The 16,829-nt window shown below is 41.5% G+C and overlaps 1 protein-coding gene across 1 annotated transcript in view; it reads left to right on the top strand.

Moving 5' to 3' along the window:
* Positions 1–16,829, top strand: part of MBTPS1 (membrane bound transcription factor peptidase, site 1) — a 62,655-nt gene that overhangs the window by 16,977 nt on the left and 28,849 nt on the right. Inside the window, exons 4-11 of the mRNA XM_079800353.1 lie at positions 1,163–1,366; positions 3,043–3,153; positions 3,638–3,747; positions 5,042–5,158; positions 5,624–5,691; positions 9,449–9,551; positions 11,742–11,893; positions 15,730–15,891. Coding sequence (XP_079656479.1) covers positions 1,163–1,366; positions 3,043–3,153; positions 3,638–3,747; positions 5,042–5,158; positions 5,624–5,691; positions 9,449–9,551; positions 11,742–11,893; positions 15,730–15,891 — 1,027 coding nt within the window. The remainder of the gene's footprint in view (positions 1–1,162; positions 1,367–3,042; positions 3,154–3,637; positions 3,748–5,041; positions 5,159–5,623; positions 5,692–9,448; positions 9,552–11,741; positions 11,894–15,729; positions 15,892–16,829) is intronic.

Here is a 16,829-nt window from a genome sequence, read left to right as displayed (position 1 = left end):
CTCTGTACAGGATAATAAAAATCTCCACTTCCTTCAACACTTACTCATATGACATGATTTCAAGTCCCTCATCATTTGAATTGCTTTCTTTTGAGTATTTTTCAGTTTTTCTAAATTGTACTCAAAAGAGTAAAGCCAAACTGAATTCAGTACTTAACATAACACAGAAGAGGCCCCTCCCTTGTCCTAAATATTCTTCTTCAGTGAGTACCTCCGGTATTGTCCTGTGCTGTTGACTTAGAGAACAGAATCAACACAGGAGGTTTAGTACAGAATAATTGCAGTTGGACTGTGCAAATAATTACTTAGTGGAATTGACATGACTATATATTTTTCCAGTTCCCCTATACTTTCTTGGGTGTAGCCTGGTAAGACCAGGATAAAAATTATAGTAATTTGCTTTAGAAACAGAACTTCAGGAGTCTTATAGATTTGCTCTTCTTAAGACTGAGTTGAAGTACATTTTTTTTTTCTTCATTATAGCATTAAAAAACAAAGTATTTACAGATAGTCAAGTCCTTGCTTTTTAGTTAACAATTTGGCAAGTTTTGATGAACGTGTACAGTCAGGTACCCAGCAACAAAATCAAGATATAATTTAGTTCCATCACCCTCAGAAATGCGCCTGACTCCTTTATAGTTCTTTGCTTTTTGAAAGGTGGCATTCTAGTAGGTAAGCATACTGAGAATATCGAGAAATATACAGATGGAAGAAGGTCCTATTGATGTTTGGCCAGAGATGGGTGTAATGAGGTAACATGGCTCTTTCCTGTCCCAGAAATCAAGTGCTGTAAAACTTCACGATTGAGTAGTGGCCATTCTCTTCAACTTTCCCCCTTTTTCTGGTTCAGCGAGAACAAGTTGCTGATGAAAAATCTTCAGTGTTAGTATCACAATTAACTTTATTGCTTAAAAATTGATTATTTTATCAATCTTTCTGCTTTACATTGGTTAGAAAATGTTAGGTAAAAAAACTATTTGGGAACCAAATGATGGCCAATAAGAGGCTATAAATATAACTGCATTGAGAAAATCCTTCTAGCAAAGGGAGAGAACCCCATTTTCCTTCAAAGAGGATTTCAGAAGGTAATCATTGCTGTTTAGAATGATTGTTTTCTCTGAAGTATCGTGTCATTTCAGTGTTTTTCTTTTCTTGGCTCTAGCTGACCCCACAGTGCCCTGTAATGAAACCCGATGGAGCCAGAAGTGGCAGTCGTCCCGTCCCCTGCGAAGAGCCAGTCTCTCCCTGGGCTCTGGGTTCTGGCATGCTACTGGAAGACATTCGAGTCGACGGTTGCTAAGAGCCATCCCACGCCAGGTTGCCCAGACACTGCAGGCAGACGTGCTTTGGCAGATGGGATATACAGGTGTGTGCCATGAAGCTGGAAGCAGGGTAGGGTCTGGTGTCCAGGAGGCCCCCCTCTCGAGTGCCTAGCGCAGAAGCCAGGTGGCCTCATGCACCTATGCATCTCATTATTTGTTGAGCTGGACATAGCTGCCCCTCATCTTTGACTCCTGTTGTGCTGGGCATCTGTTGCTGTTGCTTTTATAATTGTTTGATTCTGTTCACTTTTTGTGTCTTATTTTCCTGTACCATTTCTGAGGTTAGACGGGGTAGATTGCAAAGCATTTCTTTTCTCATGACAGATCCGTGAACAAACACAGCACTGTCCACTGTTGGAGCTGACTGGTAGTTCAGCAAAGTTCTATAATCTCTCGGGGAAAGAGATGAGATTTAAGATAGCTAACTTTTCATGATTTGTACGATTTCATGAAAAGGAGTTTATCATTCCAGTGTGGTGCCCTATGTGCAGAATGGCTAAGTAATTGGCTGTCGCACTTGATCGTTTATTTCAGAACAGGAAACAATAATAATGACCATATTTTATGAAAGAAACTCACATCCTTTACATCCAACAAGATTTTTTTTTCTTACTGATTCATCATGGCAGAAAATTTCTATTTCAATTAATGTGAAGCTTTGGACCGTAACTTTTAAATGTAAGCCCATTTCCCTAGCCCCCAGCACAGCACAGTTTGCCTAGGTGTCTTTCCCCATATCTCCTAGACTGGGAGACCCTTACCTCCCCTCTGATTTCCTCAGCCTCCTGCCTTTCAGAATGCCTGAGACACTTAAACTTTTAACACCTGGTGGACTGACATTTTATTAAAATGATTGTGTTCGCTTGGTTTTATCTTTTGAGGGTGAAAACTCCTTCACAAAAGAAATTCTCTAATCTTCAGAACACATTTTTTATTCCCCAAACCAAATCATTTCCAATTTTATGTGTGCCTTTTTTAAAAGTAAGCAATGCATTTTGATGGTTATCTCACTATAATTGATTATTTAAGGTAGTATTGATACATAAACACAACTTTCATTCCAGAAAGACATTGCTTTCATTACAGCTGTTAGCTGTTAAACAATAGAATTATCTTTTTTTTTTTCTATATGTTCTCTAGAATTTCTTAATCTGATAGCATCTATTATTTCACATGGGTGCAGATGGCTTTTGGCCAGTATCTGAAATAAACTCACTATTATAAAAACGTGTTTTTTTCTTGAAACGGGATTACCCATGCGTGTTCACAGCTCCTCTCTGCAGAGTTTGTTCTCATGAGTGAGCAGCAGTGAATAAGTCACTTCCTTGTCAAGAGTCAGGATAGTTCCCCCGCTCCTAGAGGTGTGTGCTTTGTGAGTGCCTCTCTAAAGAGGTGAGGGGACAGACTTGGAGGGAATTACCGCAAGGGGAAATCCATCATCGGAGGAGGAGCGGGGAGAAGTGGTTCATTCCTGAGCACTGGTGACAGTTGAGTGTCCAGCGAGATATTTTTGTTTATTCTCAAGTCTTGTTTGGCAGCAGATGATGGTGTTCCCCAGCCAGGACCCTGGGGGCATCTACCCTACCTTGTGGATTCTGGGCCAACTTTGGCCCTTGATGACATGCTCTCCATGGGTCACAAGGAGGGATGTGTGTTATAGACAAAAATTCAAATGATGATTTCTCAAACCTGATTGTGCTTGCTTGCTTTTTGGGATAAGGTGCTAACGTAAGGGTTGCTGTTTTTGACACTGGCCTAAGTGAGAAGCATCCCCACTTCAAAAATGTGAAGGAGAGGACCAACTGGACCAACGAGCGAACGCTGGACGATGGTAGGTGGCCACACAGTGGTGAGAGCATGCGTGAGGCATTTTCTGGTCACATGTGGGCTTCATGCAGGACTCCCATCCCCCATTTTAGCAGTTAAGTATTTTTTTCTGAGTGTCAATGATTTAACAGTTTGTGTGCAATAGTTATTCAGACAAACTCAAGTTGTTACTGTGCCTTTTAGAGGAAACTTTTCTAAACGTCTTAGGATGTTGGGAGGTGGTATTTGAGGAGAGAGAGGGGTGCCTGGTGGAGGAGAAGCTCCCTGTTGGGGAAAGAGCGGGACTGTCTAGATCCAGAAGTGAGACAGGTACGGTGTGGCCTCTGAGTGGAAGACAGTACCGAGGGACAGAGGTTCTATACTAGGACTTGGAGAATGAGCCTCTTTGAATTGGTTTGAAATATTGCACGTTGTCACACATTACCAGCAATTTTATGACTTTTTTTTCCTTTATTTTTTATTTGACTTTTTTTTCTTATGGGCAACAGGGCTGGGCCACGGCACTTTTGTGGCAGGTGTGATAGCCAGCATGAGGGAATGCCAGGGATTTGCTCCAGATGCTGAACTTCATATTTTCAGGGTCTTTACCAACAACCAGGTAGGTGTTGAAGACCCCTGAAACTTAAGGAATTGATATTAAAATGTAAAAATTTAAAACTCCAGAAAACACATACTGGTTTAATTGAACACATCAGCGAGCTGAGCTGCTGCAGACGTTCCACGTGTGCCATGTTGTCTCTCCACTGTCCCTTTGGTATGGCTTTGCCCTTCTGCACCACCCCTTCATGGCCTCACTGGAACCCTGAAGACCCTGCTTCAGGCACCTGTGCATGAGGGATTCCTTGACTGCCTGTTTCTTCCTCTCCTTTGGGCCTGGCTACGGCTCCTGTGCCACTGCATCTTGGGCACATTTCTAGTACTTTCTACATGAGAGAATAATCACGTTTGTGTGTTTCATCCCTACTGGATGTGACCTTGAGGGTCACCTGTGTAGCCCAACATTTGGCATCATGTTGAGCAATGTGGATTTACCAGCCTTCCCCCTTACCCTTCATTAGGAAACGATTTCTAGGAAAGGGAGAGGGTCCTAGTATTTATTTTTAACATTTAATTTCTGTTAGGTAGCACATAGTTTTATATATTTGTGTAAAGGCAATGCAGGGGAAATCTCCCAACCCTGTCCCCATCCAGCAGGTGCTCCCCTTACTTCCCCGTCTCTCATGTGAGGATTTCTTAATTTCTTATACCCCTCCTCCTAGAATTTCTTTTGCATATACGAGCAAATACAAATATGTAGTCTTATTTTTAAAAGCCTTTAGAAAACATGATAATTATTACACTCATTCTTTTTATTGTAAGTTTAATTTTGTATTTTATAGAAACACCTAAATGGTGATACACAAAGTAATTTAACTTCTGTCAGGGAACTAGGAGGAATTGAACATCAAATAAATAGTTCTATGAAATAACTTCTGTTGATGCCATTTATCCTTCAACATATTTAGCAATAAAGATTAGTAGACAAATACATTAAACTATTTAGTTTAATAAACTTGACTTAATACAAGTGTCTTAGGATCATTCGTTTTGTAAGAGGGGCAGTTAAAAGTTTGGGGTTTTGCCTCGGGAGGTGTACTTGAAGGTAAGGAGCTGTACCTTAGACCTGGAGAGGTAGGTGCCCTCAGAACATGCTCTCTCGCTGAAGTCTTAGAGTTTCTGGATGTAGAAGTTTATATTTCGGAGCATTATTTATTCTTGGGATTTACTTCTGCAATTTAAGTTAATACTTCATGCTGCTAAGAATTTATACTTGACCCTTAAAATTAAAAACTCTGTTGTACACTTTGACACTTTCACTGAAACACCTGAAAGACTGTCTTAACATTAACCAGGTGTCCTACACATCCTGGTTCCTGGATGCCTTCAACTACGCCATTTTAAAGAAGATCGACGTGCTCAACCTCAGCATCGGCGGCCCTGACTTCATGGACCATCCCTTTGTCGACAAGGTTGGTCATATCACTGCATAGAACGTTGCACTTGGTAATGGCTCCCTTCACAAACCCAACTCTGAATGCTTTATCCCTGGTGTGCTGCTGGTTTGCCACCCACAAGGTGACTGCCTTGTAAGGACAGATGGCTGATGACGTGAGGTTTAGTGACTTGCATTGGATAGTAGGACATGGTGTGTTGTTGACTCCTCAGTTAAACACATAACTCATGTTTTCTGAACATGCCTGGAAAGCCGGTGTCTGCTCCATGTGCTGCATAGTCCTATGTCCTGGCTCTTATTCTTGCTAACATACCAGTTACCAAACACATTCATGCCTATAAGGGTCTATTGGTACATTTTCAGGGGGAACCCTTCTTTTCTTAGGACGAATTTTCAAAGTTGTGGTTATTTTTTTGATAGTTATCCATTGATTGTTTAAAAGTGGTGTTCTTTCATAAATAAATGCTTGCTAATTTTGTAGGTGTGGGAATTAACAGCTAACAACGTAATCATGGTTTCTGCTATCGGCAATGATGGGCCTCTTTATGGGTAAGTATCCCCAATAGGGATGAATTTAGAGGTGGTTCCCCTTCTGAAATAACTGAAAAACTGTTGTCTGTCTGTTTTTGTATTTGTACCTTTTTATATCTATCTAAAACTGCATATGGAAATTTTCAGCATACCAAAAAAACAGGCTGCGTAATGACCCTCAGGTTCCCACCACTTGCTTCAGTAGTTATCAACTCTAGGCCAGTCTTGTTTCTGTTTAATTTCTCTTTTACTTTGCGATAAATAGAACCTTGGAAGCCTAATGTTTTTATTTTACTTTTTTTCTTCAAAATCAGGAAAGTCATTCTGTTAGAAAATGAAAGGAATTTGCAGTATTTATGGAGACCCACTCCGTAGGAGGCACAGGGGTGAGGAGGTAGATAGATGAGAGGTCTGCCTCTCTAGGAAAGATAAGGAATAAACGAAACTCACATGGGAGAAAACAACATAATAGACACAGATGGTGGTGCTCTTGGGGTTGACAAGAGGGATCAGATGGGGAGAGCAGAGAACAGTGTCACGGAAAAGTCCCTTTGTGCTGTGCTGGCGTGGTGAACCGAAGCAGCACGAGATACAGAACATTAGTCACTGAATCACAAGCAGAAAACTTTGGCTTAGAGATCCCAATTTTATTTTTATCTCTTGCTCCAATTTTTATTCTCTTGGTAATGTATATAAATAATTTCTTGTGCTGAAATTCTTTTGCAGTAGGATTTGTCACCCACTTTTATTGGTTACTAAGATGTGTATGGTTCGGTGCAGCGAAAAAGAGTTTGAGATCAGCACAAAGGGAAAAGAAAACACAGAAAGATCACCACAAAGGGAAAAGAGTCTGCCCTTAGTGTGTCATAACCCGGTAGAAGTAGAGACGAATGTGTGTGTTCCTTCCCGAATGCGTGTGTGTCTATGGTGCACACAGCGAGGATGTGTGCCTGGGCCTCAGAAACACTCACTCACTGCCTCGCAGCCACATCCCTGGGAGTGCTGCTGGGAGAGCAGGTGGCCTTGAGGACTGGCTGAGCTTATGCAAGGGGTTCAGGGCATAGGGTTAGGCTGAATATGTGAAATTAATGTTTTTATAGGCCAAAAACCATGCATATTTGCAGTCATGTTTCTGACCCAATAGTTCTTTAGTCAGTGATCTTCTTGTAAAGGGTCCAGGGTATTGGATTTTTCTTTGTCATCAGTAATATTTGAGTCATAGGTGGCGTAACTATAATTTTACCATGAAAAACACCAATTTCTAAGTAATCTCATCAAGTTTTCTTGTTTTTCCTTTCAAATGTTTCTCAAGTTTGCCACTTCTCCCATTTCTGATGTCTCCCCCCAAGGCCAGCCCTTATCAGTTCAGAGTCATCCCCATCCGGTTATAAGGTGGGGTCCTAGCCTGTCTTCCTGCCTTTCAGTCTATTCCCACCACAGCTCTTCCTGCATGGGTGACGTGGGTTGTGGGAAGAGTGCAGGTGTGGAGCCAGACTAGTCCCACCTGCCCCTTGTAGGCTATGGGACCTTCACTCTTGGAGCCTCAGACTCCTCACCTGTCACAGGAGGGCATGACACCCGAACCAGTTGGTGGTTTGGAGGGTAAAATTAGACAGGGAAAGTACCACAAATACTGGGCCTCTATAAGTAGTGGCTCTTTTTTTTCTTCCTTTTTTGTGTGTTTCTACTGTTAAAATCCATGTTCTGGCAGTTTTCTTATCCCAGATTTTGCAGTGGATTATTGCCTAATCAAATCTGAATTTTTCTTCTTGATTTTCAAGGTCCTCAGTATTCTAGACTGCAGTCGTCAAACTTTTTCTGTAAAGGATCAGATAATCAATACTTAGGCTTTGCGGGCATGTAGTGTGGCCCTTGTAGTGTGAAGGCAGCCTTGGAATGTGTAAATGAAAGGTTGTGGTTGTGTTCCAGTAAAACTTTACTTATAAGAACAGGTGGTGGGCCTGTTGTGACCCTCTGGCATAGTTCGCCATTGTCACCTGAAGTTATGGGCTCAGCTTTATTTTCCATTACTGTGTGTACACCTTCCTCAGCTCCAGTCTCCTCCTGGGTCTCCCTAGAGACCATGTTTTTTCCAGTCTCCATCACCTGTTCCTGCTGCTGAGCTTCCTAGCTTGCCTTACTTCTATTCACACCTGTGGGCTCCCAGCTCCTCCACATGCCATTCTGACTACTTTGCCAGACACAAATCGCTCTTCTGAAATCCTGTGACTTCTCTGGACAGTCACACACACTCAGTAGCTTGTAATCAAGGAGTTGTTAGTTTCCAATGTATTAGAGAAGAACCCTGGAGAGGAGGGCCCTGTGTTGCTCATTGTGTCTGCCCATAGAGCTGCACAGATCCGGATCTGCCAGCTGCTTAGTAGTGATGGGAATGGCATGTAATCAGGGTAGCATAGCTTGTGTGGTTCTGGCTTACTGCTTGGGCATCGGGTAGTTCGATGACGGTATTGTACGCAAATTGTTGGGTCACTTATTGCAGGCATGGAGCTGCCAGTCACTCTGCAAATAATGCTCGCATCTCCAGATCCCCTTGCTGTGAGCTCTCTCAGGGTCCTGCACCCTTGACACCTAAACTTCACGGTGCAGGGGTCTGCAGCTGCAGCTTCCCCTTTCATCACCAACTAAGATTTCTTGAAGTTTTCCCTTCTAGTTTAAGGGTTTAAATAAAGCACACTAAGTATTATAGGGATTGACAGGTAGAGGGAGGGTCAGAGGGTGGCTTTTTTTGCGTCAACTACAGTGGGAAGTTTTGTCAGTGACTTCTAAGCTTTGCTCCTTGATTTCATAGAAATTATAAATTTTTAGCATCAGACAGTAAAATATCACTGTTGGTGCCTCTGAACAACCACTTGATAGCATGTCATTGGCCAGTGGGCTAAAAGGCAGTGCCAGGGTTGATTCAGTGTGGTTTAAATAACTGGTCAAAAGCACATGCCCTAAAATCTTATTACTAATTTCAGTGAAGCCACTTGGAATCAGTTTTGGTTATTGAATTGTCAGAGTTTGTTTTTTTGGTAGCAGAACTACCAAATAGATAAAGCTCGGAAATGCATTTTCATAAGTGGTTGTTTTATATTTTCAAATAGTTTAGTTGCATCTGGATTTAATAGTTTAAACATTTTTGTCGTTATCAATTTCATTATAATTTCTTTGCAGATCTAGTACACCTGAGGTATGGAAGAGAATTACACGGTTTTTCTCTGCCTCTTCCCTTTGAGGAGCTCAAGATTATGGAGTAATGGTTATCATTTCCACAATTCCCAGTGAGGAAAGGGGAACACCCTGTAAACGATCAGTTGAAAACTAACTTCCTGACCGTGGCAGGTGCAAATGTGTGATTACAGCTCCTTCCCAGAGGAATGTGGGATCTAACTGGGGAGGCTGATGAATACGCTTGGAACAATTTGAAAGTGATGTGAGAATGTATAAGTAGGTGATGAATGATCATAGTGTTAAATCTTGTGAAATTAGAGAAGGGGGATTCCTTCAAGTCAGAAGTCGTGAAGGAAAAAGAAAGCCTTGGGCCAAAGTATGATACGTTGACAGGGAGGAAAGGAAGAAAGGGTGGTCATTGTGAGGGTGGCAGTGAGCCTGGCCTTCCACCGGACAGCTGTAAGTAGCAGCAGTCCAACGCAGCCGCGAGTCTTGACACAGAAGAGTCTTATACCATCTTAGATTTTTCTGGGAGGATTTGCCTTTGAATTATTCACTTAAAATTATTTTTCTTTCCTTGTGTTTTTGTGCCTCAATTTAGCACTCTGAATAACCCTGCTGATCAAATGGATGTGATTGGAGTAGGTGGCATTGACTTTGAGGATAACATCGCCCGCTTCTCTTCAAGGGGAATGACTACCTGGGTAGGCTTTGTTTCATGTGCCTAAAGGAACTGTTTGTCTCAGAGCCTTTGGGTGTATTTGTAAGTGCACAGGTAGAAAAGCTTGTAAGCCCAACACTCACGTGCATGGATGGCATATTTTTTCAATAGATGGAGTTACACATATGCTGATATATATACTTGTCAGCCATGAGAACAAGAGACCTGGCCCCGTTGATCTGGCCTGCCACTTGACTATGGTGCAGCAGGCAGGGACAGGTTCTGAATGGTGTTTCCTGGTTTTCCTTCAGTTTTACTATTTCTGAGTGACTCACTTTGTAGGTCAATTGGATTCATGCCCACTTGTCCTAAGTAATAGGAAGGTGAGCAGTCCTCCTTGGTGCTAGGTGAGATGATTTTTTTTGGCCTTAAGAAACGAGAAGCCAGTGAGAAGAATTTAATATCAACTCTGCTAATGCAGAAGTAATTGTATTTAGCTGGACAAAATGGAAATAACTCCAAGTTAATTAATTCAGTTACTCTGGGTTTAATCATGCATCTAATCCGTCCTCCTTTACCCATCAGAACGGTGGTGGAGTCGATGTAAGATGCTTCCTCAGGCAGCAATAGGCACTCTTGCCTGCCTCACAGGGTCTTCAGGGTCACATCACTCTGGGTGCTCTTAGCTCAAGGGTGCCAAGCTTTGAGGTCTTGGGAAGTCCCAGAAAAGACTCGCAGCCTCCTGAGAACATGGTGGCCTTGTCTGCACTGGCGCCACTTTATGGGGTAGCCTTCTCCCTCTATAGCAGTGATGGTGAACCTATGACACGCGTGTCAGCACTGACACGCGTAGCCATTTCTGATGACACGCGGCTGCTGAGGCTGCCGCATGCCGAGGATGAAACATTTGCTGCTCCTGAGGATGAAACATTTGCGAAATAATGTTTTTTCCTCAAAGTGACACAATACCCGAGATATGCTCAGTTTTTTTGGCTAAGTTTGACACACCAAGCTCAAAAGGTTGCCCATCACTGCTCTATAGCATCACCTCTCCTGGCACCATTTTCAGTTGGCCCCACAGTGGGCCCATGCCATATGCACTTGGATGCCTTCTTCTTTTTTCTTTTTTTTTTAAATATATTTTATTGATTTTTCACAGAGAGGAAGAGAGAGGGATAGAGAGTTAGAAACATCGATGAGAGAGAAACATCGATCAGCTGCCTCTTGCACAACCCCTACTGGGGATGTGCCCGCAACCAAGGTACATGCCCTTGACCGGAATCGAACCTGGGACCTTTCAGTCCGCAGGCCGACGCTCTATCCACTGAGCCAAACCGGTTTCGGCGGATGCCTTCTTCTTGATGACGTTCAGTTGTCACCAGTCGGGTGGACCCCACCCTGAGAAAGTCAGGGATATGTTTCATATTCATTCATCTGTACTCCCTCAGCACTTTCTTTGTATGGCTAAATACTTGGAAACAACGCCTCCACCAGTTGATGTCTCTTTGGCTCTCTCGGAAATGTTTTCATGGAATTATAATGCATTGTCATGCCCTTAGAAATGTTCCTCAGTCACTTACTTACAGAGCTGTAGTTGAAGGTATCTTTACACAGTGTCCCACATAGCTGGATGTAAGTCCATTTATGTTTCACTGCCATGAAAGCTATTTTCACTTCAGTTGGATTACTTCTTTCTACAGAATATAAGATCCTATTGTAATTCTCATTTTGCCTTTGTTTCTATGAAATTTCAGGATATTCCATTAAAATCTTATCTGTTTCTCGTACAGTTACATTTATCATTCTGAATGGTTTCTTCTTTCCCCTCTGGTGGAAGATTAAAATCTTCAGTTATATTATGTACATTTTTCTTATAAAGAAAATTTTTCTTTTAATTTTTAGTATTGATTGTCTGATTTTTCTAAGATATTTCTAATTTTTAAGTTATTTAGCAATAAATCAGTTTTCAGTTTCTAGTTTTGCGTGCTAACAAAATTTAAAATATTTACTTTTTAATTGCTCTATGGCATTACTATTACCCTGGTTATTATAAAACACTCCAAAAATAATTGTATTTTCTTCATTATCATTTAAGCTTGTTTTCTGTATTGCAGTGAATTTCAGACTAAAACCAGTATCTTACTAAGGTTACACTCCATTTAAGTAACCCTTATTTCTGTTCTATGTGCCAGTGTGTATGCTGTGGTAGAAATCAGCCTCCTTTTTTTTCTAGGAGCTACCAGGAGGCTATGGCCGTGTGAAACCTGATATTGTCACCTATGGTGCTGGAGTGAGGGGCTCCGGTATGAAAGGGGGCTGCCGGGCCCTTTCCGGGACTAGCGTGGCTTCTCCAGTGGTTGCCGGAGCTGTCACCTTGCTAGTAAGGTGAGAGTTGCCTAGCAAAGAGAAGGTGGTGCCAGCAGACCAGCTGAGTCTTGCTTGTCACCAACTTAGAATTTTAGAGCATATCATGTGACCTTGCTCCATCTGTTTCTTCATCTCCACAAAAGAGGTCAGGATTTATTCTTTGAGGGAGGATTCTTGTGAGTTAGTGGACATACGTAGGAACACACTGTAAATGCTAAACCATAAAGCAATACATAAGGACATACTAGTAATACCTGTTACTTTTTTTATGTTTGAAGTCTGTTTTGTTTGTTTTTTGAAGACTTTTTTTTTAAGAGCAGTTTTAGGTTCACGGCAAAATTGAGAGGAAAGTACAGTGTCATTTTGTTTGCTTTTATACTATTTTTGTGCTACATCTGTACTTGTTACTAGGTGTACCAGTTAATAATGCAGATTTTTTCAATAGATGGAGTTACACATATGCTGATATATATGCGATTTGATATGTATGCTATTTTGTTGTATTGACAACAAGCTTCAAAACTTCATATGTCAAATTTGCTGAAGGTGTTAAGATCATAAATATTTTTATGCTTAAAAAATGTCGAATTTCATGCCAAAAGAGAGCATTTGTGGGAAGTTTTAATTCATTATTTTGAAGAAGAAGTTATCGTATACTTTGGGAACCTTATGGTGAACATGCTCCATCTGAAGATACTTGTGAATGCTAGTTTAAACTCTTTTAAAAGTGATGATTTCGATGTGAAAGACAAAGAACGTCCAGGTCAACCAAAAAAGTTTGAAGACCAACAATTACAAGCATTATTGGATGAAGATGCGTGTCAAACTCAAAAACTATTTGCAGAAAGATCATTTACAAGCAATGGGAAAGATTTTAAAGGAAGAAAAATGGGTGCCGCATCAACTGAACGAAAGACAAATGGAAAACCGAAAAGTCATCAGTAAAATGTTGCTTCAACAGCACGAAAGAAAGTCTTTTTTGCATCGAATTGTGACTGGCAATGAAAAGTGGATTTATTTTGAGAATCCCAAATGCACAAAATCATGGGTTGATCCAGGTCAACCATCAACATTGACTACAAGGCCAAATCGCTTCAGAAAGAAGACAAAGCTCTGCGTTCGGTGGGATCAGGAAGGTGTGGTGTATTATGAGCTTCTAAAACCAGGTGAAACCGTTAATACTGATCACTGCTGACAACAAATAATCAATTTGAACCACGCTTTGAATGTGAAATGACCAGAATGTGCCAGAAGACACGGCAAAGTAATTTTGCTTCATGGTAACGCACCATCACACACTTCAAAACCAGTTAAAGACACATTAAGAGATCTTGCCTGGGAAGTATTAACCCACCCGTTGTATTCACCAGACTTTGCTCCTTCAGATTACCACTTGTTCAATCGATGGCACACGCACTTTCTGAGCAGCACTTCAAAACATACGAAGAAGTGGAAAATTGGGTCTCTGAATGGTTTGCCTCAAAACAAGGAAAGTTCTATTGGGACAGTGTCAACAAATTACCTAAAGATGGGGGAAATGTGTAGCTAGTGATGGACATTACTTTGAATAAAGCACTTTTGATGTTTCTCTTGAAATTATTGTGTTTTCTTTGATTACAAAATCTGCATTATTAACTGGTATACCTAGTATATCCAAACAAGTGTGTATATCAGGCAGGGATCAAAAAGTGAGGTATTTTCGTGCCATATCCTCCATTTCCTGGAGATTCACTTTTTAATGTTCTCTGTTAGCTAAGGAGCTGTCAAACCAGGCAGTGGGACTGGCAGTCACCACTCCTTTGGGAGAGACAAGATTCTCTGTGTAATTGACTTATGCTCTTTGTCTTGTTGAATCCCATCTATGGTTGGGATGGAGCTTAATGATCGACCCTTCATTTTGTAGTTCATGAAACTGAAAGTTCTCAAAGATAATCGACTAGAATTGATGCTCACGTGCTCTAACTTAGTCAGATACGCTTACTCTCAAAATTATAAGAAGATGTCTTAGGAGCTAGGACTTATTTTGTATTTTACCTCCCCACCTTCACGCCCACCCAAAAAAAATTTTTTTTCTATCTAGGTGAGGCATTAGTTGAGCTTTTGTGTTGCAATAACACAAAACTCCGCAGTTTTCAAAGTTATACTCTGTTGATTTTAAAATTAAAACAGGCAAAGGATACTAAATGTTTTTATATTTAAAATTCTCTTTAAAAGCAAGTAAATTTATGTTGATTTTAGCTTCTAATGCCGGAGATGTGTTTTATTAATAATCCTTCATAAAAAGTAGGTCTTTATCTCTTTCTTCCTTTTCCCATCCTTCCCTTATAGTTCAGAGCCACATTCTTGAGATTGTTGACATTGGTGAGAGTAGTCCTGGAAAATAACCACATGCCTGTTGGAAACATTCTCTTTCTCTTCTAGTTGTTTTTCTCACCCTCGTGTTACATACAGTGAAAGAAGAGGGAAGGGCATGCCAACTGTGGATTTACCTGGCTCCCTTAGGCTTCTGGATTCGCTAGCTAGGGCTCTTGTTTCCACTCCTGTTGATTATGAAACTAATGTATGGCTCCCACTTGCCATGATGGTTAACAGGAACGTGGTTCTGGGCTCCACTATTCAGTCTGTCAAATCCCCCTCCTGTGAAATGAGTGGGGAGATGAGGAGGATGTGTTTTCCATTTCCAGTGGCATCTCTAAGTGCAGATATTTTCAGCGTCAAGGAAAGCTTTCACTTCCCTCATCTCCCTGCAGCAGATGAAAATGCCACTGTGACGGTTCAGAAATATTTTTATGGCCTGACTAATAGCTCAGAACAGATACTGAGCAACAAGGAAGCGCTTCCTCAGCTTCCGGCCTCCTGCTGCTCCGGCCTCCCTGGTGCTCCGTAAAGAACGAGAGCCTAACCTTTGGTCTTGCTCTATCAGCAGGAAGAGGGGAAGGTTGTTGACCTATAGCTGAGCTCTTAGTAGTTCTTTTATTGTTGTTGAGAATCGGTCCTACTTTATGTCCTCTTCTCATTATGTCAGATTTCCTCTCTAAACCTGTTAGAAAAACCTGCCTATACTCCAAGACCAACCACCATATAAAAAGATTTAGGAACTTAGAGTAAGTTTTTCTTTTTTCTTACCTACATTTAGAAGTTAAAATTCACTTGTGTTTATAATACATAGGTATACAACAATGAATGTCTTAGTGCCAGCATTCTTAAGAGGTTGATGCTGCTTAGGTGTCGCTAAGCTTCTAGCCAAATAGAGCTGAGTTTCATTGTGTCCAGATGCATCCTGATGATGAAACTCTCAAGGTGGCCTCCGGTCTGCATGTTCCTATCAGGTTTTATCCACCAGAGTGATGCATCACATGGTGGCTTCCAAAACAAAATAGGCAGGGTTTCGCTGTGGAGGCAGTGGGCTTCACTCAGTTGCTGTGCTTCTTGCCCATCCTGCATTAACTTCCCTTCCTAGGACCTGTATGTTTTCCTTTCATTTTCCCAGCTTGTCCTCTTCCTCCTAGCTTCACCTGAGGAGCCACTACCTCTTACCTAGTCTTGCCTCCTATAATTTGTAAGGTCGACTTAGTAGGAAAAATATGTTTTTCTGATCCATTTAGTATAAACAGGTACTAGCCCCATGAGTCACTGCTCTCACAAGCCATGTGGAAGGCTAATAACTGGTCACTCCCAAGTCTGGTACAGAAATGATCACACAGTATCCTCATCTTAGCATGGGCCCTACCAAAGAAACTTTCATTATAGACAGAACAAGATTGGAGGTCACATTTGCACATTTGCAAATTAGGAGTAATCAGATTTTTACTCTTTTATGAGAAAATGAGCAAATACATGATTTTCCTCCTCAGCACAGTCCAGAAACGTGAACTGGTGAATCCAGCCAGTATGAAGCAGGCCCTGATTGCATCAGCCCGGAGACTTCCTGGGGTCAATATGTTTGAGCAAGGCCATGGCAAGCTGGATCTCCTTAGAGCCTATCAAATCCTCAACAGTTACAAACCACAGGCAAGGTCAGTATGTTTAATTTTTGAATAGGCCTTTCTCCTCGCTGGGTCCTGAGGGTGTTTTTCCCTTTACACTAAATATTAGCCTCCAAACCGGAACCACACACAACAGTCAGTCCATGGAGAGCTTCACTGTGCCACTTCTACTTGGTGTCAGCTGCCAAAACTTGAACTGCTGTCCACTTCCTGATGTTCTGTTTATTTATTTATTTATTTATTTATTCATTTATTGTGTGTGTGTGTGCATGTGTGTGTATATACATATACATATATATGTACACTGAGTGGCCAGATTATTATGATCTCTGAATGCATAATAATCTGACCACTCAGTGTATTCCTATATAATAAAAGGCTAATATGCAAATTGTCCCCTCAACCAGGAGTTCAACCAGCAGGCAGGCCAGCCAACCACCCATGTCTCCTCCCCCTGGCCAGGCTGGCTGGACCCCACCCATGCACGAATTCATGCACTGGGCCTCATACACACACACACACACACACACACACACACACACACACACACTGAGTGGCCAGATTATTATGCGTTCAGAGATCATAATAATCTGGCTACTCAGTGTATTTGTTGTTGTATGAGGATATTTTTTTCAGTGAGAGAGGGACGGGGAGAGAGAGAGAGAAAAACATTGAAGAAACATTGATGTGAGAGAGACATGTTGATTGGTTGCCTCCTGCACACACCCTGACGAGGGGTGGGGAGCAAACCTGCAACCCTTCTCGGTGCATGGGCCAACACTAACCACTAAACAACACCAGCCAAGGCTGTTCTGTTATTTTTAATGTGAATGATTTAAAACAATGGTTTCCAATTCAAACTTTTTTTTTGAAATAACCATAGGTTTATAGAAATTTGCAAAAATAATATACAGAGTTCTCATATACTATTTGCTGAGCTTCCTCTAATGCCAGCATCTTAGGTGACC

This window comes from Cnephaeus nilssonii (assembly GCF_951640355.1).
Source record: "Cnephaeus nilssonii genome assembly, chromosome: 20".
NCBI classification, from domain to species: Eukaryota; Metazoa; Chordata; class Mammalia; order Chiroptera; family Vespertilionidae; genus Cnephaeus; species Cnephaeus nilssonii.
Note: the sequence above shows the minus strand (reverse complement) of the source record. Positions and strands in the feature narration are given on the sequence as shown.